Source organism: Camelus ferus, chromosome 34, assembly GCF_009834535.1.
Source record: "Camelus ferus isolate YT-003-E chromosome 34, BCGSAC_Cfer_1.0, whole genome shotgun sequence".
NCBI lineage: Eukaryota > Metazoa > Chordata > Mammalia > Artiodactyla > Camelidae > Camelus > Camelus ferus.
In genome coordinates, this window is record NC_045729.1 from 2,064,638 (window position 1) to 2,088,227 (window position 23,590).

The 23,590-nt window shown below is 35.9% G+C and overlaps 1 protein-coding gene across 1 annotated transcript in view; it reads left to right on the forward strand.

Annotated features, from left to right (window-relative positions):
* The window catches only part of IPO8 (importin 8), a 60,021-nt gene that overhangs the window by 2,850 nt on the left and 33,581 nt on the right, over nt 1-23,590 (forward strand). The window contains exons 2-12 of the mRNA XM_032473247.1: nt 3,092-3,173; nt 6,186-6,342; nt 8,965-9,123; nt 10,108-10,264; nt 14,804-14,893; nt 16,387-16,481; nt 16,908-16,992; nt 18,695-18,829; nt 20,508-20,607; nt 22,739-22,815; nt 23,092-23,208. Coding sequence (XP_032329138.1) covers nt 3,092-3,173; nt 6,186-6,342; nt 8,965-9,123; nt 10,108-10,264; nt 14,804-14,893; nt 16,387-16,481; nt 16,908-16,992; nt 18,695-18,829; nt 20,508-20,607; nt 22,739-22,815; nt 23,092-23,208 — 1,254 coding nt within the window. The remainder of the gene's footprint in view (nt 1-3,091; nt 3,174-6,185; nt 6,343-8,964; nt 9,124-10,107; nt 10,265-14,803; nt 14,894-16,386; nt 16,482-16,907; nt 16,993-18,694; nt 18,830-20,507; nt 20,608-22,738; nt 22,816-23,091; nt 23,209-23,590) is intronic.

Genomic DNA, 23,590 nt, shown 5'->3' on the forward strand with positions numbered 1-23,590 from the left:
AAGGATACATTTTTTTTCTTTCAGAATTGTTTTTATTTTTTATTTTTATTTTTTAATCTATTTCTATATATAGCGGCTAACATTTGTCCAAAGGATAAATTCTTATTTGGAACTATATTTTTTCTGTAGCCAGCATCTTTCTGTTTCCAGTGACTGGCTCCTTGACTGCTATATGAGATACTGTTTCTCAGGGAAAATGCATTTTCAGTTTTATCGGAGGATGTTAAGAATGCACCCTGTGTACATTTGTCATTGTCTTTAAGCTTTGAAGTCCCTTTAACAATAGCATGGGGAAGTAGGAATGGGTAGATGTCTCTTTCCAGTAAGTCATCCAGAAAAGTGTCTTCTTTGAATAAATCAAATCATTCTCCATCCACATGGCCTCAGTAGGGGAATCAAGATATTTACTTTCATTGCCAAGCTTTGAAATCTGTGCTTTTCTAGCCCTTTAAGAGTGTTTGCTTATATGATATATTTATCAAGTTATTTGCAGGCACTAGTGTAAGACTCTGCTCTCATAGAGCTTGCCTTCTAGTGGAAGACAAGTAAATAATATAATTTTGTAAGTGCTGTGGAGGGTAAAGCCCTAGAGAGAGTGTTGAGATATATCAGTAGGTGGTCTTTTTCTGAAGAATGACACTGAGCAGAGGCTTAGATGTTGTGACAAAGTGAACCAGATGAAGAACTGGGAGAGGAGCAGAGGGAAGATCAAGTTCAGTAAAGGCCCTCAACTTGGCACATTGGAGGATAAGAAGAGTGAATGTCAAGGGAGCAGCGAGGCCGAGAATGAGAAAACATAGGGTCTTTGCTTTAAAGAAGTTCTGATAAAGTGCAGAATTTAGCTATGCAAGGAAACTCTTTATTTTCAGAATACTTCACTAAGTAAGTATCTTCAAGAATTTGAGAGATGTCTTTTTCTTCTTCTTTTCTTAGGAACTTAAAGCCCAAGGTGGAAAAGGAAATTGGATAAATATTCATAAGGAAAATAGTGTGAGAATATATCTGAATTTACCACTGAATGTTTTAGCTGGTCAGATTAACATTGATCGAACCAAGACTGAAAGGAGGAGACAAAAAGTTGTATAAGTTCTTTGAAATGGCAACCAGTTGTGAAGAGAGAGTTCCAAAATGTGTACACTGGCAACAATGTTGAAATAAAAGGAGTCCCTACTCTAACGGCTTTCAAATAAGTAGTATTATTCTAAGTGTAAAGGTTATTTTGTATTTAGGTGAATAAGTAACTAAGCTATGTAGATTAGAACTAAACTGTATAGATGTCTTAATGTTTGATTCACTAGAGGATTTTCCAGTATCTCAAGTTATAAACATGAGTTATTTATAATAATGTAAATGTGGAAGGTATAGAAGATTGGGCTAAATCTATGTTAATTTCTTTCTTTTTTTCAACTGAAGTATAGTCAGTTGACAATGTTGTGTCAATTTCTGCTGTAGAACATAATGTTTCAGTCATACATACACATTATGTATTTGTTTTCAGATTCTTTTTCATTATAGGTTATTACAAGATATTAAATATAGTTCCCTCTTTTATATATATATATATATAATTTTTTTTTTAAATTGAAGTACAGTGAATTCCTGTTCTATACTAATTTTGGCTCCTGTAAACTGCTGTTAAAAGAAATCCATATTTTAAAAAACTACTTTAAAATTCTGGTGGTTTCAATTATGGATAAAGAATTTACTTCATACACAACAAATTTAAGATTTTGAGGTTTATACAGGGTGAAAGGAAGAACAGTCATAAAATAATTCACCATTTTACTCAGGATATAGAAAGATTTGGGAAGCATAATTTCTTGGATGGAAAGGATCAATATTTTAAAGATGCCCATTTTTCCAATTTTTTTGGTCAACCATTTATCTTAATAAATGCTGTTGTAAATAAATGAACAGGAAAGGTGGTAAATTAAAACACGGAGTGGTATGCAGAAACCTCGCGGTGTACCAGAACGGATGCCACCGTAGGGCCTGGCTCCTGGGAGGAGGGAGGCAGAACAGATGCTGCATCGTTGTCTGGCTTTGGCCGCACTGAGAGTTTGAGTCTTTTCTGGAAATATCAGCAGGCAAGGCTAAGTGTAAGCTCTGGGAATGTGGCAGGCCTGTAATATGGTCCAGGTACTAGACATCTAAATATGGTCAGAAAGAATGGGCTGCGCCCTCTCCTTCTTTTTTTTTTTTTTTTTTTTTTGCTTCTAAAGTCATCATGGCCAAACTCAGGATTAGGTCAAAGTAGAACTTGTCTGTAGGGAGAAACAACCCAGCAGCAGGCAATTCATCAGCATGGGCTCACTTGGGCATCGTTAAGTTTAAAAGATGCTCTGGCATCAGAGGGCGGCTGGTGATGACAGCTCTCCACACCGTCTTGTGAGGCACGCTGTCCAGTCTGGACTGATGCCGCTCTGTAGCACACGAACAGCTATTGTCCATTTTCCTGTGTTGGATTTCCTGTTTTCTGTTTGTCAAAAATACCATAAACAAAATTGAAGGCCACATAAGCTGGAAAGAAACAGTTGCTATGTATAAGTCAAATAAATAGTTGAGATTTTAAATTCATAAATAGCTCCCAGAATTTATTAAGAATAAAACAAATACTCCGTTTACAGAAGGGTAAGAGAAATAAAGAAAGTGTAGAAGAAAACAGCCAACAAACAGGAAAAAAATTCAAGCTAGAAGAAATGTAATATAAAATATGAATAAAGTTTAAAAGTTTCAAAGGAACGATAGTGCTAGCCGCTATACTGGATAGAGGGACACACTCACATACTGCTGTTGGAAGTGTAAATTGCTACACCCTTTCTGGGAAGCATTTTGACGACATACATCCAAAAAAACAAAACAAAACAAAACAAAACCCCACCATACAAATGTTCATACTCCTTTATTCATGAGTTTAGTCTAAATACATTTTTTTGACATGAAGTGTTTTGGTAATCTTTATTTTGCTGAGAGTTTCTCTCACTTTAAACGTTTTTATTTTATTTGCACAGTAATGTGTTCAGTAACAGGTGCTAATAGTTATTCATTTATATTGCCCTATTTTTTATAAAATATTTCTTTGTAATTTCAGTCTTACAAGATTATCAATTTTGCCCCCAGTTTACTTCGGATTATAGTCTCTGATCATGTGGAATTTCCAGTACGCCAGGCAGGTGAGTTGGTTTTCTATCTTTTGTAAATTTATTTATGAGTAAAAGAACTAGAATTTTATTTTAACTCTAAATATCTGCTTTCTTTGAAAACATTGGACGCACACATGAAGTATTTCTAACAGCTTAAAAACCCTCTTTTTTCCAGGAAATTTAGAGCCTTTAAATCTTCCCCAGCCTTTTCTTTCCTCCCCTCCCTTCCAGCTACAATTCCTTACCTCTGTAACTCTGTCACCTTTCCCCTTAGCTTTCCCAATTTTAATGGCTTTCTCTCCCTAATTGTTTATGATTCCTGGTGGCCTTGCCTTTGGGCCCACAGACTGAGACCATGAACTTGTTTATGTGAGTTCCGCTCCATTCATGCCTCAGATCACGGAGGTAATGTACCACACAGGTGTTCCTAACCACGTGACTGGGGAGCAGGACTGTAGTTATAAACATGAAACTTACTTTTGAGTCTTAGGGTAGTTCCCTGATGTTGTGTATTGTTCTTCTTTTGCTTTTTTTTTATAAGCTCATCATTAAAACCCAGAAGGTGAAAAAATGGAGAAAGCTTTGGAGCATCTTGAGTCCTAAAAAGAGAATAATTTCAGGATAAAGGGGGTAAAATGACACTAGCTAATTTAAAAATATATAATTAAAGAGACTTTAAAAAAATTATGTGACAAGTATTCATAAATAATTTTGACAATACTAGAGAATACAAAGAAAAAAGGAAAAAAAATTACCTGGCATTTATCACTCAGAAATGACCATCATTAACAATAGAGGAATTAGTCTTTCCATGTGTTCAGGTAGAAAAATAGATGAACAATTTTATAGAAATTTTATACTCAACACACTGATAAAAGTGTGTAGTTTTACTTGAATAGAATACAACGTAAGAAATCATTGAGCTTTGGAAAAATATTTATAGCAATGTGTATGTTTCCTAAATGATTCCTTTGTGGTTAAAATAAGGAAAACCCATGGAAAAACATTAATGTTGGAATTATTTTTTACTTTAATAAGATTTATAAGACTTCTGTGTAAGTTTTTTGAAACCACAACTCTCAATTTAATCTTTGCTTTATAAAATAGTGCTGTTTTGAAACTGCATTTTGCTAAAGTGAGCCTGCTTTAATAACCTAAGTGTTTATAGGGCTGTTGTGAAATTCCTGTAAAGCTTTGTGGACATAGTATTTTTTAAAGATTTTACAGCAATTTTTAAATTAATACATCTTCTTTATATGACATGTAAACGTTATAGAAAACCAAAATTTGTACTGTTAGATTGCTCTTAATCTCACCCCCAGAGATAGCTGCTGTCAACTTTGGTTCATGGTTCCCTAATTCTTTTTTTTTTTTTTTTTTTCTGTAGATATACTGGTTTTAAAAAGTAACAAAAGTCTGTTTGTGTTATAATTTCTTTTTTTTTTTTTTTCATTTAACCATGTGCCTTTGGGGGATTTTTCTGTCAGTGTACGTACATATACTTCATTCTTTGAAACAATTATTCGGTATTTCTTTGTATGAGAACTACCAATGTTTATTTAAGCAATCTGATATTGATGGACATTTCTTTTATTGTCCCTTTATTTGTTCTTTTCTTTTTTTTTTGAAGTTTATTTATTTTTAATGGAGGGACTGAGGATTGAACCCAAGATCTCATGCTTGCTAAGCACACACTCCACCACTGAGCTGTACCCTCCCCCGGTTCATCAGTTGTAACGCTTTCTTTGGTTGTTCTTGATAAAGGCAATACAAAAATGAACATCCTTGAACATCTCTCTCTAGATACTTGTGGGACTATTTTCATAGAGTAAACTATAACAAATGGAAATGCTAGGTCAGTGATATTAACCATATTAACATTTAGAATTTTGAATCTTATCACCAAGGAACATTTGCTTGCTTTTTCTATTAACAGTACATTAGAATGCTGTGTTCTCCATGTCCTCACCAACCCTATACAACTTTGAAAGTTAATACTTTTGGTAATTAAGTTTTGATATAAAATGTAAATAGCGCTTAAAGGCAATTTTTTTCTTCGTAATTTATGTAGATTTCAAATCTGTTAGCCGTAGGACAGAGTGTGTTTGGCAGTTGATCATTTCCTAATTTATTAGGACCTGCGTGTTTTAGAGCATCCATTTTATCATACAGTCTGAGATACACTGTGCAGAGTTCTACATTATAACTACCCTAAATTCAGATGCCATTTATACATTTTCTATTTAATCTATTATTAAAATACAAAGATGCCCCAGGAATCTGACATTATAAGTGAGTATTTACATTCACTGTTCCGCTGGGATGGTTAGAAAGCTTCACATTCCCTGTCAAAACCCTGTAGCAGTATGTCAGCTTGTTTCTTTCAGAAGTCTTTTGGTAAATGATGAAGATGATTAAAAAGAATAGGAACGAAATCATTGACTATGTATTTTGATAGAAATAAACAGATACGAAATTTCCCGAGATTTTTCCAGGAATATTTGAAGACTGATGTCTTTTCCCTATTATTTATATTTAGAAGTGGTAAATATTTCAAAAGGGTTAGATAAAAATTTCAAAATGATAGTATAGTAGCCAGTGAAAGAAAAACAAAACAGGCAGTCTGCATGAAGGACAGTAGAAATTCACCTGTTAACAGTTCAGTATTAGGCATTACGAACAGCATTTGTTTTAAGATCTCAAAGTACATTTAGTAGAGTTTCATTTAGACTCTTCATTCATTCATTGTGTTTAGTCTAACAATACATACTTGAGTTCCTAGACCATTTTTCTGTCCTGTAAACTCTGGAGCTGGATTTAATGAAACATTTTCTGCTTAGACTTGCTTCTGCATTAGCTAAAGAGAAACTTTAAGTTCTCATCCCTTTTCCCTTCGTCACTTGGCTATTTATAACTAAAAGTTTCCATTTTTGCTGGGTATCCTCTTTGGCATTGAAGGGTTTAGTCTTTCATGCTCTGTAAAGCTGCATGAAAGCTGTCTTTTCGATACTGCTACAATCAGCATTTTTTCCTCTAACTTAGCTGCCATTTACTTGAAGAATATGGTGACACAGTACTGGCCGGACCGGGAACCTCCACCGGGAGAAGCAATATTTCCATTCAACATTCATGAAAACGATCGCCAGCAAATACGTGATAATATTGTGGAAGGAATAATTCGATCTCCAGATCTAGTGAGGTACACTATACTGTATCTATGTGATAAGTCGGAAGCACAAAATATATGGTTACGGGAGGTTGGATTTAATCATTAGCCTCAAGTTTGTTTTTTTAAATGAGATGAAGTAAGGAAGGTAGGCACTCAAAGAAAATAGTTTTAGCTATTTGTTTTTGCATTTGTAATTCTTTGCCTCAAAATGTTTTGGAAAAGATTTAGTTGCTATTGGTTGTCACAAAAAGTTAAAGCAAAAATCATAACTTAACTAAAATTGTTGTGTAAACCCCCGCTACGTAAATAACCTACGTTCTTGGTTACGATCTCCTGACTTTTTACTATCTGCTTTTCATTTCCCTGATACAGGGAAGTTGACTTCTGGGAGTTTTTAATCTACCACTTTTTGTAACACTTTACCTATCGTTTTATTCATTTTTATGAGCTGAGCGTTTTTTCCTTTGAAGAGGACAGGATAGAGTAAGTATAAACTAGAAGAGCTGTCCCTGGTTTTTCAAATTTAGATTGGACACTGTGGAGCAGCACTGTCCAATGTAACTTTCTGCAGTGACAGCAATCTTCTAAATCAGCACTGTCCAGCATGTAGCCACGTGGCATAGATGGCTACTGAGTACTTGAGATGTGGCGATTGTGACTGAGGAGCTGAATTTTTACTTTAACTTTGGTTAAATTCCAGTGTGCACCTGCCCCTATCGGACGGCACAGCTGGAGAGTCATAAAAATTCTGCAGTCTTAAAATAGGAGAAACACATTTTTTTTCAACATGAGCAAGTGATCAGGTTTCTTTTGAAAGTGGAGGAGGGGAGTAGACGAAACTAAGGTAGGGGAACGAAATTGTTTAACTTCAAGAGACTGGGTATAAGTTTATCCCTGAGTGTACAGTGTCCATGTGACATAAGCAGTAGAAAGGGAAGGGTGTGAGGGGAACAGAGAGGAAGGAGGACAAACATTGAACTGTTTGTGCAGCTGTTTTGCAAAGAGGAGAGAATAGGTGTACTGATGAAAGAAAATCGTCATTATTCTCTTTGCCCAAATGCCAGTCTGCCACTGGCTTCCCTCTGGTACCATCACGTATCCATTTCTTGTCAAAATCTTTACATTTTCGGATCCCTCTGAATCTTGCAAGCAAAGCAATGTCTTTTGATAGTCGTCCCTTGCTTAGCTTGGGATGGGAAAGGATTAAGAGGGTCAACCTGAAGATGAGTTAAAAAAATGAAAAGCTTCAGTTTTATTGAATACAAATAAGACCTATGTGTTGTTTAGGCACAGCTGCTGGTGGCACAAGATCTCTATCTTTATCTTTATTATGAGGCAATTCTTTGTGGCTTTGTTCCTTTTATGTCCTGAAGGCTTAACTGTAACCACTCTTGAAGAAATAGTCTCGAAGCTTATTTAAGAGTATTGCAAAGGATCTTTTGCAAATAGATTTGGTAACATAGGAAAAGGCATTATTTTTTTTCCTCTTTTTTTCTTTATGGGGTGGGGAATTGGGTTTATTTATTTGTATTTGGAGGAGGTACTGGGGATTAAACCCAGGACCTCATGCGTGCTAAGCGTGCACTCTGCCGCTTGAGCTATACCCTCCCCCACCCCCCAACCCCACCAGGCATTATTTTTAAGTTTGTTTCATTTCAGTGAATTTAAGTTATTGGTTGTTTAATTGACACATACTTTTTTTTTTTTTTTTTTTTTTTGGCACTGTGGAATCCTAATTTAGCAGGATTCACTTTCTAACCACTGGCAGGTGACCATGTCAGGACACACTGATAGTTTATAGAAGAGGCATTTTTTTTCCCTCACTTAATTTTTCTCTCCCAATATAGTTGGGATCCAGTTGAGGAAATTATTACGGACCTAGGTGTTATGAGATCATATCTTTTATCACTTAACTTTGTGGTTTTATTAAAGGCATTTCTTTCTCTTTTCTTTTTTTTTTTTCCTGCTGTAGTCTTTCCTGTTGCTTTTTTCTTTATTTCTTTGGAAATAGCTCTTAGCTTTCCTCTTCAGGAATTGCCAATTAATGCTTGTTCCTTATACCTCGAAGTACAAAAATTAGGATCTCAGGAAGCTTTGATAGGTGCAAAATAACTGTGTGGCTGGGAACTGAGCGGTTCAAGCCTTTGGTTCACAGAGGCACTTCCTGGTGTTTTGTATGCCTCCATTTTACTTTTTTTTGACCATTTTTAGGCTAAGTCTGTCCAGTTGAAATTGCTAAAATACTTTTTTGGTTTTCTGTCCTCCTTAGCATGTGATAACCAAAATACAAAATACAGCAAGTTGGAAAATTTTATAGTGCTGGGGTGGATTCATTGTCTTTTTTTTTTTTTTTTAATTTTATGAATTTATGTTTAAATTCATTTTTTTTGACAAACAAAGCTTTATTTAGGATAAGACCATTTGAGAGGTTTCATTTATTTTAGGCAATTACCCATTTTGTTTGTTTTCAGTAAGTTTGAGCTATTGAGGAGGTTTTTCTTATAGGACTGCTCCTTTCCCCCAACCCCAGATAAATAACTATATAATGTAGGTAAATAGGAATCAGAGTGCTTTTGTGTAAAATATTGGAGGTCTCTGAAACCTGGTATTTATAACTACTTAGATTTTGGACTTTTTTCCCCCACTTTATAGAGTCCAGTTAACAATGTGTCTCCGTGCCATCATTAAATACGATTTCCCTGGTCACTGGCCAGCGGTAGTGGACAAGATAGACTATTACTTGCAGTCACAGAGCAGTGGAAGCTGGCTTGGCAGTTTATTATGTCTGTATCAACTGGTGAAGACATATGAGTAAGTTGATTTCTACTGGCTGAAGATACCAGCCTCGTGTTACTTAGAAAAAAATTACATTGCATTGAGGGATCTGTTATGGGTGTTACAAAATCAGATTAGTCTGGGAAATGTTGGGTTAAACTTAGTTAAACATGTTTATTTACTACAGTTTTTCAGAGAATCTTGAATCTGCTAATGTACGTTACGAATCTCTAAGGCACTGACATGATCTGCAGTGTTTCTCAAACTTATTAGTTTATTAGTTTCAGAGGACCATTTATTAACACCTTGCCTCGGAAACTCTGTTGTAGAGGTACCTTAACATTTGTCTTCAAGTGAGCACATTATTAAGTAAACTTGCCGTTTGGGCGCAAGATAGAAAATGTTCGCGTTTCTTTGCTAGTGACTTTCTCTTCCATGTAAGTTGCTTGGGGGGTGTGGGACTAGCGTCACATTTAATAACATTGTTTTTTAGTTTCTAAGGGTACTCCTTCTCCTGCATGCAAAGTCCTGTAGCATTCTTCTAAAAATAATTTTTAGAGACTGTTACAGACTTATTAAAGTGATCTGAGAGCTCATAACTTTGTAAACTATTTTAAAATGTAGGATAGTAGATGAAGAAATTTTTTTTCCTGCGTTAATTACATAGTAGGAATGTCTATTTAAACTGGTATATCAACTTGTATTTTATAGGAAGGATTGCGGTGTGATGAAGATTAATTTAAGTTCTAGAGAAATTCGTGTAGGAAAATTGCAAAACTGCCTTGGATTCTTTTAAACTAGTCTAAGTCTTTGTAGAAAGATTTTAGGTATTCTGCTTAAAACATGGATATGCTCTTTCAAAGTTTCTTTCAACTGTATTCTCACAGTCCAAACAGAAAATGTAAGCCAGTGTTTAGAATGTTATCATTTTAGTATAAAAAAATAGATTTTTCAGTCATTGTTTAAGCTGTTTTGTGGGGCAGAAATTATTTTTCTCTCTTTTTGTCTTTGCTCACATAGATATAAGAAAGCAGAGGAAAGAGAACCTCTTATAGCAGCAATGCAAATATTTCTGCCTCGTATTCAGCAACAAATCATGCAGCTTCTTCCTGATTCCTCACATTATTCTGTATTACTACAGAAACAGATTCTGAAAATCTTCTATGCACTTGTTCAGGTAAGTTTCTATAGCAAAAGACAAACAGGGTGGCTTGTATCTCTGCCTGACACATAGAAAGTATTCAGAGGTAAGTGTCAGTCATTGTTAAAAATCACATGTTATATAATCTCACATATATTTCTTCTAAAAACTCCTTATGAGAGATCAGGCTAACAGAAGTCAGCTTAACTGTCAGGTTACTGAAGTGGCAGGGCTGAGATTCAGTGTCCACAGGCCGCTCCACTGTCTGAAGCCTGGTATGGAAGAAACGGGGTAGTTAACTGCCCTAAAACCTGATGATTTGACTAATGTTTCCACAGCACTCTGCCTGTAGATTAGGTACGATTAAGGAGAGGAGGATGGAAAAGAAGGGAGTTCCTTTTTTAATTGGGTAATTAATTATACTGATGGTAGTTTCTTTGCATTTGATCCACTTTAAAGCTGAAAACTAAGATTCAGTGCCTCATTTACCTTTATTTAAAATACTTCTTATTATCTGAAAGCTATAAAGGACATTAATATGGGAATCTAAAAAATAATTAGAGAAGATACAGATGGAATTTTTAAACATACAAATCTTTAAAATTTAATCCTTGAAAGGCTTGGGTAAATTATTTAGCTCGGGGTGAAGAAAGAATAATTGTTGTCAGTTTAAACTCTTTGATGATGAATTAAAGCCCCATTTCTTGCTTTCCAGTTAAATTCTTCATGGCAAGAGGGTAGTTTTGTCAAGCTAGGGAGCCACAATTGTCTGGTTTTGTTCTTGGCTTCCGTCTGTCCTAAGTACCTTTGTACTTTGTACTTTCAGAATATTTCACTTTAATAAAGATTTATATTTTTAGCCTCATCTTTTAAACTTTTAGTAGTGACAGTCCAAGGAAGACTTTATTTTTTTCAGTTCAGCCTTTTTTGGGAGATGGGGAAGCAGGAAGGAAGCACATCCAAGAAAAGATGTGTTTTTGTTTTTCTGTTCAGACGTCCTCCTCAGGAGAATCACTTTGACGCAAACATTTTTTATTCAGTGAGATATTTTGCCATTGGATGTAGTAATGCCTCATTTATTCGGAGGCCAGACTTTCTCTTCCATTGTGAGAAGCATAGCCAGGAATCAGGAAGTTAAACAGAGGCTGATGAAACAGTCTTCCTAAAGCCTCTACCTTGATTTGCTAAGGGGGCAAAATCTAAAATTTTTTGTTTTCTCAACATGTATTAAAAGCCTGAAAAAAACAGTGAAAAAACCCTCAACATTTTAGACCATTTTGGTAATTACATGCTACTGTAGTAATACTCTTCAGCTGGGAATCCTGGAAGCAGAAATTGAGAAGGTTTTAAGAGGCACAGATACAGTGATAATGTAAGTAAAAGTGATTGACAATTTGGGAAGAGGCAGAAAAATGTATGTTTTGAAAAGTATGCTGTAATTGACTTTGTCTAGGCATTTATTAGATATTTATTGTGTACAGGGCACTTGAACGTGCCATACATACTTCAGAACTGTTTTGTCGAAAAAGAAACTGATTGTCACTTTCTCCTAGCCCTGAGTCTGCTCCTCCTCTGTTCCCCAGCTTAAGGCTGACTGACCCCCCACCGCCCTTAGAACAAAGTGTGAACTTCTTTGCGTGGGCTATAGACTCCTTCGTCTCCCGCCTCTTCTTATGCCATACTTAGCTTTGTACCTTACACATCAGTCATGCAGGAAAGCCTTGATGGTCCCGTGTTTCAGCCTGAGACTCTCCTTCCCCTTTATGCCCTGGTCGCTGTGTGCTTTCTCTAGGACTTGGCTTGCATAACACTTCGTCCGGGAAGTTGTCTCTGATATTACCAGGCTGTATTAGGTGGTCCTCCTGGGTGCCTTTATCAACACGGTGCTGCTTTTATTTGTACTGTTCATCACACCATATTGTAATTCCTTGTTTAAATGTGTGTTTCCCCAGCTAGAGTGTAGGCTTTGTGAAGACAGGGACTATGTCTCTTACTTCCATTAGGTCCTCAGCATGTAGCAGGTTTTGGAATGCAGGGATGCAGAGGCACTGTGCCTCATCTCCCGTAGCTCACGGTGTAGTGTGGGGTGGAATCCGCACTGTGTGATGCAGTGGACCGTGATATCGTGCCACAGTGTAGAGGAAAGTGCTGGGAAGAAATGTTTCTTGAGTGTTTCATGAAGTAGAGATTTTCATTAAAGGCATTAAAAGGAGTTCCCACCACAAAAAAAGATAATGATGAAAAGAGAAATTAAGGAGACAGTCCCATTTACAATTGCATCCAAAGAATAAAATATATAGGAATAAACTTAACCAAGGAGGTGAAAGACACATACTCTGAAAACTGTAAAACACTGATGAAGGGATTTGAAAGCAATACAAAGAAATGGAAAGATAACCCATGTTCTTGGATTGGAAGAGTTAATATTGTTAAAATGTCCATATTGCCCAAAGCAGTCTGTAGATTTAATGCAATCCCTATCAAAATACAAATGACATTTTTCACAGAACTAGAACAAATAATCCTAAAATTTACATGGAACCACAAAAGACCCTGAATTGCCAAAGCAGTCTAGAGAAAAAAGAACAAAGCTGCAGGCATCATCATGCTCCCTGACTTCAGACTATACTACAAAGCTTTAGTAATTAAAACAGTATGGTACTGGCACAAAAGCAGGCACATAGATCAATGGAACACGATAGAGAGTCCAGAAATAAACCCACACACTTATGGTCAATTAATCTTTGACAAAGGAAGCAAGAATATACAATGGAGAAAAGACAGTCTCTTTGATAAGTGGTGCTGGGAAAACTGGATAGCTGCATGTGAACAAATGAGATGAGAGCATTTCCTCACACCATATACAAAAATAAACTCAAAATGGATTAAAGACCTCAATGTAAGACCAGAAACCATAAAACTCCTAGGAAAATAAGCAGAACACTCTGTGACATAGATCATAGCAGTATTTTTTTGGATCTGTCTCCTTAAGACAAGGAAATAAAAGCAAAAATAAACAAATGGGATTTAATTAACCTTAAGAGCTTTTAGACAAACAAGGGAACCATTGGCAAAACAAAAAAGGAACCTACTAAATGGGAGAAAATATTTGCGAATGATATAACAGATAAGAGGTTAATATGCAAAGTATATAAACAGCTCATACAAGTCAATATCTAAAAAACAAACAACCCAATTAAAAAATGGGCAGAAGATGTGAATAGACATTTTTCCAAAAGACGATGTACAGATCGCCAACAGGCACGTGAAAAAATGCTCAACATCACTAATTATCAGAGAAATGCAAATCAAAACCGCAATGAGATATCACCACACACCTGCCAGGGATGGCTATCATCAAAAAGTCTACAAACAATAAATGTTGGTGAGGATGCAGAGAAAAGGGAACTGTTATACACTGTTGGTGGAAAAGTAAGTTGGTGCAACCACTATGGAAAACAGTACGGAGATTTCTCAAAAACCTAAAAATAGAACTGCCATATGATCCAGCAATTACACTGCTGGGTATATTCTGGAAAAACAAAAATACTAAATTGAAAAGATACATGCACCCCAGTGTTAATAACAGTGTTATTTACAATAACCAAGACCTGGAGGCAACCTAAGTGCCTGTCAATAGATGAATGAAGAAAGAAGATGTAGTATATATATACAACGGAATATTACTCAGTCATAAAAAATGAAAACCTGCCATTTGCAGCAGTAGATGAACCTAGAGTGTATTATGCTTAGTGAAGTAAGTCAGACAGAGAAAGACAAATACTCTGTATTATTACTTATATGTGGAATCTAAAAAAATAAAACGAACATATATAACAAAACAGAAATAGATTAATGGATATAGAGAACAAACTAGTGGTTAACAATTGGGAGAAGGAAGAGGGGAAGGTCAAGATAGGGGTATGGGATTAAAAGATACTACTATGTATGAAATAAATAAGTAAAAGATATATTGTACAGCACAGGGAAATTAGCTATTTTGTAATAACTTTAAATGGAATATAACTTGTAAAAATATTAAATCGCTATGTTGTACACCTGAAACTGATAGAATATTGTAAATGAACTATATCTTGAAAAAAGATAATTATATGAGGTAATATGTTACCTTATCATAATAATTTCATAATGTGTATCAAATCATCATGTATACATTAACCTTACATAATGGTATATAGCAATTATATCTCAATAAAGCTGGCAAAATGAAAAGTTTGACACGCAAAGGGGTAAATGATAAAAAAAAATTGCTTATCTAGAGTCTCCTGCTGAATAAATGATTCCTTACTGTATTATTATTATTACTTTTACTTAAAAAAATCAGCCCAGAGAAATAATTTGTGGCATGTATGTCTAGGTTTTAAACATTTAATTTATATACATAGGCTTATAGACCTATTTTAAGTTAGAGTTTAGGCTGAACCATCTGATATTACTATTTTCATGGTCAAATGTTAGCCATTTCATATATTTCAACTTTTCAATGTAGGTAAATTTACTGAGTTTTTGGAGGGGAGAAATTATTGTCTGATATTGTTATTCTTTTATTTTCAGTATGCATTGCCTCTTCAGCTGGTCAATAACCAGACCATGACAGCGTGGATGGAGATCTTCCGAACTATTATTGACAGGACTGTTCCTCCTGTAAGAAAGGGCTTCTGTTCCTAACAATGGGGAAAACTTGGGTTTGGGACATTTGTGGTAGACTGATGTATTATCCCAGCCTGCTACTTGGGGAAAAAAAAATTATGACTGTAATAAAGATAATTAATCAAATATATTCATTTTTAGAAAGTTCATATAAGCAAACTTAATAAAATAATTACTATATTTAATCCTAGTAAAAATGATAAGCATTTTTAAAACTTAGTATTTATTCCTCTTGTCTTTTTTCTCTGTGTTTATATACAACCATGTTTTTTTCTTTATACAAGAAATATTACAAAATCTTTATAGGAAGAAGTGATTTAAAAAGGTATGCTGACATAATCTTATTAAAATGATTTTAAAGGGTTTGCAGAAAAAGGAGCATTAATGAAATTTGTCAAGAGGAACAACCATATTTTGTTTGTAAAAATGGTAGAGATAGGTACTATCTAGGAATTGATTTTCCCCTTAAAATCTAAGTATTTTTAATGACTACAAATGCTTTTTATATTCTGTCATTTTTGTTGACTACTTCATTTGTTGGATATTTAAGTTGTTTTAAGTTTTGTATATTTTAGCTATAAGGATGTAGTTAAATTTTTATGCACATGATTATTTTCTTTGGATAACCTCCTAGCAGTGTGTGTAAGGCTTTGACAGGTCTTTAATTAATTAATTAATTGGTGTAGTTGATTTCCAATATTTTATTAGTTTCAGATGTCCTGCATAGTGATTCAGTGTTCTTATAGATTATACCCTATTTACAGTTATTACAAAGTAATGGGTATAATTTCCTGTGCAAGGCTTTGACAGATCTCGCAGACTGCTCTCCAGAAACAGTGCCCTGGCTTACACCTTAATAAGCAGTGACTGAGAATGTCTTATGTTAAATTCTAAGTTGGCCAGTTTGATAGGTAAAAGATAGTGTCTCATTTTTATCTGCAATAACAGTGATACTGTATTTCATCTATCAAATTAACTCAATAACTAATCGAATTAACTAAATGAAAATACATCAGATATTTAAAATTGAAGCTTGTCTCCAAACGTGCAGTCTTCTTTCCTTTGTCCATATCTTGGGACAAACTATGTTGAAGTTCACTTCATGCACATAAACGCACAGAATTTAGCAGTTCCTGGATTTTGACAAACACACGCTTGTGTTCCTGTGACCCCAGTCACGATATAGATCTTTTCTATCATCCCAGAGAGTTTCCTCAAAGGATATGGTGTTTTGTATTTTGTTCTCTACTTACTTGGCCCTTTTGAAGATAGGAGATAAGTGTGAACAACGGCATTGGTTAGTTGAAATTTGCCTGCTCATTTAACTGCCGCCTAGCATCTGCAAAGTAAGAATTTGCATATGTGCGGCAGTCTGAAATTCACATGTAATCTTACCTAATTTATATCAGCATCTATTCCACCTTTGTTAGTCACAAAAACCTCTTTCATCGTGTGAGAATTTTATCTGGGTGCTTTTGTCTTCCTAGGAGACTCTGCAAATTGATGAGGACGACAGACCTGAGCTGGTCTGGTGGAAGTGTAAGAAGTGGGCGCTACACATTGTAGCTCGTCTCTTTGAGCGGTAATTCTGTTTATTAGATTTACAATCTGTGGTTAGTATCTAAGTGTTGGATATAAGAAAATCAAGTAGGTCCCTTGATGTTCTGCTGTATATGATTATTTTTCTTTAGAGCCACAGAGGTCAAAAAGTCACCCTCTGTTTTAAAGCAGGCTTCACTGTGATCATAATGAAGTAGACAGTCTTCTCTGGATCATTCTATTCTTCTGTAAAAAGAATGGAGAAATGACATTTCTGCCTGAAATTTTAAGTATGGTCCAGAGTCTTGAGTACAGCTTATCATGATTTCAATTTGGGGCTTGTGGAAAAAAGGGAAAGTGTTAGTTTTCTGTGCCCAAAGAATGCATCTTTCAACAAGTATTTAAACCTGTGAGCATGCTTTGCTTTTAAAATTCACAGTATTTAAACATTTTCTCTTTGTATTTTAAGATATGGAAGCCCAGGAAATGTCACAAAAGAATACTTTGAATTTTCTGAATTCTTTTTGAAAACTTACGCGGTGGGAATTCAGCAGGTAATAAACTTATAACTTTTTAAGTAGAAGGATGGTTACTACTGAAAGTAGTTAAGTCATTTCTGTCCATTTAAAAGTAGGTTGCAAGCATATTAATTAATTCATTACATATTTATAAGGGATGAGGTGGCAGCTCTGGGGGTCTTACAGAGTGTCGTCAGGGTTAGAACCACATGTCCCAGGGCATACTTGGCACTGTTGCTGTGGGAGACAGTCTAGGAATGGAGTCTCTCTCTGCAACCCTTGTGAACTCCTGTGAATTCCATCTTTCATCCAGGACTGAGATGCAAATGCCATAGTAATGCAAGCAAAGTGTCCAAGTGAAACACAACTGCAGTCGACCTCGTTCAGGTTCAGGGTGCTTACCACAAGAACCGCCCTTCCAGACCCCTTCCTAGACCCGGGCTCAGACCTCTCAAGTTTATTGGTACTTGTGTAGCAGTCAGCAGTGCTAGACTGGGTTCTTCTGTGATCTCTCTGCCTCGTATGAGTTTCTTATCCTCTGTTTCTTTGAACCTCACCTCTTTGTTCTAAGCTTTTGTATCAGAAGACTTAGATAAATGAACTTATTTACAAAACAGAAGCAGACTCACATACGTAGAAAACAAACTTACGGTTACCAGTGGGGGAAGGGAGTGGGAAGGGACAAACTGGGAGTTCGAGATTTGTAGATACTGACTAATATATATAAAATAGATAAACAACAAGTTTATACTGTATAGCACAGGGAACTATATTCAATATCTTGTTGTACCTTATGGTGAAGAAGAATATGAGAATGAATTCCATAAACCTGAATTTTATGTAACTTGAACTGACTTCATGTTTAGAATTTATAAATTCTGTTCATGTTTTGAAAGAACCCTTCTTATTTATTCAGCAGTTCAGTTAGAAGCTTGCTGTAGTGACGGGCTCTGGAGACCAGGAACTGGAGGAGTTGGACTTTGTTATGCTGCCTCTGACTGAGGGTCCTTGGGCCAGTCACAGCTGCTTTGGGCATGGTTCCTTCCTTATAAACAACTTAAAAAAAATCAATTTAAAAAAAAATAACTCCTCAGTTTATATTATTTTTACAAAGACTTTCCATGGTCTGAGATTATAAAATAAAATTTTTCCACTTTTTTTTTTAAGTTTTTCTATGGTTTCATTTTTTATTGTTGTTGAAATATTCCCCCATGTGGGGAATATTATTTTGGTACGAAGTTTAGTTAGGGAGCCAACTGAATTTTTTTCAGAGGGTTAATCAGTTGTCCCAGTATTATTTTTTGGATAACTTACTCTCTTCCAGTTGAAATGCACCTTGATCAAATATTAAAATCTGTTTACAGTGTCTCCTGCTTGTATGGGTGTTTTCAGTATTCATTCAGTCAAGTCTGTTATAATTTCTTTTGACAGGAGTCTTAATTTATTTGATGAGCTCGTATGTGGAAGAGAGTGTAGACTTATTTTGAGTCGTTCTGCCAGTTAGAAGTAGGATAGATGGCTGGAAATCACAGTGAGACATTCTTCAGTTCAATATAACAAGGACCTACCTAAGAATTAAAACAGCCCGTGTGCCTTCCTACAAAATACTCATTTCTCGAAAAATCTGTTCATTTTGATCTCAGTGGATTCTGGGTTTATGTCGTGCCTAAAATGCCCCTCCCCTTAGCCTTAAAATTATTTATGTTCTCCTGTGTTTTCTGTCCCTGTTTTCCTATAGGTACTGCTAAAGATTTTAGACCAATTTAGGCAGAAAGAGTATGTAGCTCCCCGTGTGCTTCAGCAAGCATTTAACTATCTCAACCAAGGGATTGTTCACTCTGTGACCTGGAAGCAGATGAAGCCACACATACAGGTTAGTGTCAGGGAACAGCTCTCCAAAATTCTTCTCTCATTAAATTAACTTTTCTAGACAAAGTAAATGTCATTAATCCCTTGTTTAATTTTTGATGTGTTTTTGTTTCCATTAATAATTTCAGAGGAGCGCGGTCTTATATGTGATCAGGGCTCGAAAGTAAGTATCTGAGAGGAGGGAGGCCTTCAAGTTTTATGAGTTGGAAGACTTGGATTTAGCTGATCTTACTTGAAATCTCATTTACCCTCAGCTTCTCCTCTGTTAAGTCAGATAATATTTTTCTACCCTTCTTATCCAAGGTGGCTAGGATCACATGAGGCATTTTGTGTGATAGCATTTGGGAAACAGTCTCCAGGACTCTACCGAGCTAGTGTTTCCAGGAACTGAAGCCTGATACGTGACTGCTTTCTTCTGCAGTTATGAGCAAACAAGGCTGTTATTTCTCATTTTGGATCATTAAGTTCTACAACAGAGGCTAAAGGTTTCCATTTTCATGTCAATTGTTTACTTAAAGGTAGAACTCAGCATGGTTGTTTAATTAAAGAATAATTGAGAATGAAAAATTATGGACCATTAATAAATTAATTCTTATTTAAATACCTAAAATTTTGGGTAAGTCAAAGATGTTAGGAACTGAATTTTTTTCCTTTCAGACTATGAATTCTTAAATTCTCTGTCTCTAAGATGATTAAAAGGTAAAACAGATTCTTCTGGCTTTGTCTTTTGTGTCCAGGATAGAATTTGTTTAGTGTTCTCTTACTGTAGGTCTCACAGACACTGTATCTTTTGCATTGTTCTCTGTGATATCGTAATAATATCTGTCTAATCCCCTTGCTTGAATAGTGACTCTGCTTCTTTGTAATTAATAAAGATACAGATTTCGTCTTATCTACTGTGTTCCTGTAAAGTAAGGATGAGTTGTGATAGCATTTTTTTCCCCTGCTCGATGCCTTCTGCCTTATTTTTACATCGCTGTGACGTAGAAATAAGAAAGCTCCTGATTATTAGGGCTGAATTTTTTTCTCTTAGAATTACTTACTTTGGAAGAAGTGATAGGAGATGATTTTGCTTTTACATACATAACGGTCAGAACACAGAAGGGCTTAGTAGAGCGTTAGCGGTAATGTACATAGAGGTGATTAAATGTGATTCCCCCCCCCACCCCATGAAACCTGCATTTGTATGGTAGGAAATTACGTTTTTGAAAATGGAAAAAGGAGAATAAAATTTTAATATTGTTGAAGCATCAACATTTAGGATCAAAATGGAAATGTAAAAATGTTCACAATAAGTAATAATATTAGTAAAGATAACCTTGGCTTGATGTTTATTTCTCTTCCTTGAAGAATCACGGTATGTTTAAGTGTTTTCCATGTTGATAGTAAAACTCTATTATTCCTGCTGTTGCTTCAAAGAATAGCGTCTCCATCCAACTCTTTCCCTATACCTTCAATCAATTGTTATTTTAAAGTAATTTTATGTTTAATGCTACACCCACGCCCCCACCCCCCGCCGTCCAGGCTCTCACTTTCCCGCTTTCACTCTGGCCAGCGCAGGCCTAACAGGAGGATGAATGTGACGGTTCGGAAAACTAACTTCATGAAGGCCTTCTTATTGCTGTTCCCCAAATGCCGATGCTCGACACCCACTTGTTGTTTTGCTTTTTTTCTCTCCTTAGAATATCTCTGAAGATGTGATATTTTCTGTGATGTGCTACAAAGATGAGGACGAAGAGCTGTGGCAGGAGGACCCGTACGAGTATATAAGGATGAAATTTGGTAATCGAGATGATTTTATTCCTCATCAGTTCCTGGATACATAAAGTAACAACTGAATTTCTATTTTTGAGCAGATTTCCTTTGTTAAGTTCCTGAAGTTCTGCTTTGCGTGGTAAACTCTGAAGCTCCTGAGAGCTCGATGTCCCGTTGGACCAGCAGACTTGAGGCCTTTGTTGTGGGAGGTGAATCGCTGCTCCGTGCATCCCTCTCGTGGGTGCGGAAGCAGTCCTGGCGAGTCTGTAACTTTCCGCGGTGATGCTCGTCTGTAGGGACCATTCCTTTCCGAGCCTTTTGGGTGCCCATTTGTGGATTGGATTGTTCTCAGTCTGGGAGATCCTTTGGATTTCCGCATATTTTAGGGGCACCTCACTTTAGTTTGCCTCCTTATCCTAGGGGCTGAGTATTCCACAGGGGACTGAAATTACCTATGGTGACCCCACTTGTGTGGCCCAGTTCTATGGGGGTCCGTTAGCCGTGGATCTTCCTGGAAGCTGTTGAATTGCGTGGGTCGTTCAAGTTCATTCCCTTTTATCCCCAGTTTGAATTTCATCACTTCATGGAACTTAGCACAGCAAGATGCTATTTGTGTAACTCTGTTTCTTCCATACCAAGGAAGCTATGTGAGGGCAGAGACTTCAACTTGCTTGCTTTATTTTGCATTCTCCATCCCTTCCACGTCCCTACGTTCCTCTGCAAGTTTGTGGCTCTAGCTTGCCTTCCATGAATACTGAAATCAATAGTTGACAAGACTAGCTCTGTCCAGGGCACGCCGAAGTGCCTTCCCTTTGTCAGGCCATGTGTCTCTAGTTCCTTGAGTTAAGCCAACTGGTAGAGATGCTAGATTATTGGGTTATGTTGTTTTCACAATGCTTGGTGTTTGGTATTATTTGATTCAGTAAGGGAGGAAGTGCCTCTTCCCTTGGTGACAAAGCACAGGAAAAGCAAGTGAATGAGAAACAGTGTTTACCACTGCCGTATCCTCCATTCTACCGTTTCTTTTTGAAAGTCACTAAACATATGCCTGACTTATTAACTCCCCTTCCTCATGCTTTTGTTTTCCTGGTTTGCTTTGATAGAGCGGAATGACTAGCCACTCTTCTATCTTCTTTAAGGCATTCTTTCAGTGTTTAGCTTTCCTGTGGTACCTGTGAGTTTTGATAATGTGCAGTGTATTTGTGCAACTTCCAGAAAGTTACCATTATTTCACTTATTCTTCATATCAAATAAGAAAGTATCTCAGTTTTTAGAAAATGCAGTAGTTAATAGCTGTAGGTGTCGATTGATAGAATTTACATTTTATTGTGTAAAGGAGACTGGATAATTCAAGGCTCACTGAAGTACCTTTTTTCCTTAATCATTTCCTTCTGTGGACTAGAATGCAGTGACTATTATTTGATATGTGGATTTTACTTTTAGACAATTATTGGGGAGAACCATTATGGTATTACTTTTCTTTTTATATTTTTGTCATGTGCAGTTATTTATAAGAACAAAATGCTCCTTCTAAATGTATTGACTGATATTAATAATGATGTTTTTAGATTTGGTAAAAACTGAAGGAGCTCAGGCTTTGATATTAAGACAGCCTAGATATGAATGCTAGCTTGGTCACTTACTCGCTGTGTGACAGTGGGCAAGTTACTTAACCTCTCTGAGATGCTATAACATCGTTTGTGTGTATGTGTGTTTTCAGCTATAACATCGTTTGTGTGTATGTGTGTGTATGTGTATAATCTTTTTCTTTCTCTTACTATCGTAAGTTCCATGAGAAACTTTTTTATTTCATATTTGTGTTCCCAGAGCCTAGAACAGTGCCTGGCATATAGTAAGCACTAAATAAATTTTTGTGGACTTTTTTTTTATAAAGTACTTTTCCTGTCCTCGGTGAAACAGTTATGCCTCGTATGCATTGTTTTATTTTACATGATTGTTTAAAAGGACAACCTGTAGAGTCTGCTAAATATTGTGCATGAGGGCACAGACGATAAAGCTTCAGCTTTTTTATGCTGTGAACCGGTGTTACCTGTGGACTGTTTTATTTCTTGGTTTTGGAATAGTGATCAATCAGGTTTAAAATCTATAGTAAGTAATTGTATTTTTACTAACATGGTTTAAACCCTTACAATCTTAGATATTTTCGAAGATTATGCTTCTCCCACCACAGCAGCTCAGACTCTGTTGTACACGGCTGCAAAGAAAAGAAAAGAGGTGTGTAGTTATTCTTTTTAAATAGAAACTGAAAGGTGGCCTGGGTTGATTTGACACCCTTAATTGAAAAATTATCATAGTGGTTATAATCTATTACTTTAGAAATATTTTTTCTGTCCTCCTAAGGGAAAAGGGATATTTGGTTTTCTTAATTATAATTGCTTGATAAAAAACAATAAAATGTCCTCATTTTTGAACATTTGTGCATCATATTTAATACAGCAGCAAGACAGTGAAGTCTCATGGAGATTAAAATGCATTCTTCTGATTCTCTAGGTGTTACCAAAAATGATGGCATTCTGTTACCAAATCCTGACAGACCCGAACTTTGACCCTAGGAAGAAAGATGGAGCCCTGCATGTGATTGGTTCCCTCGCTGATATTTTATTGAAGGTTAAGCTACTCAGATTTAATTTTACTTAATAATACTGTGAAGCACAGGCAAATGAGAGAATATGAAAGTTAATAGATTGTTTAAAACTGGTGACTTTCTGCATGATTGGGTTGACTGTAAATAGTTTTCTTTCCGTCATCTGTTTGTTTAATTTGAAAAAATAACTTCTTTATTTGTCAGTTGTTCAGTATGAAACTGTTGCTGTGTAAAAAAAAGAGATATGAAATTATTTTAGTGTTGTTTCTAGAAGGACCAATCAGTATCAAATTATGTCCACGGTACTATTTCTGTGTTGTTTTAGAATATAAAATATGTAGGTCAAATAATGCTACAAAGTTGTAAGTAGAAGTATACAAAGTGTAACTTACAATAAGCATACTT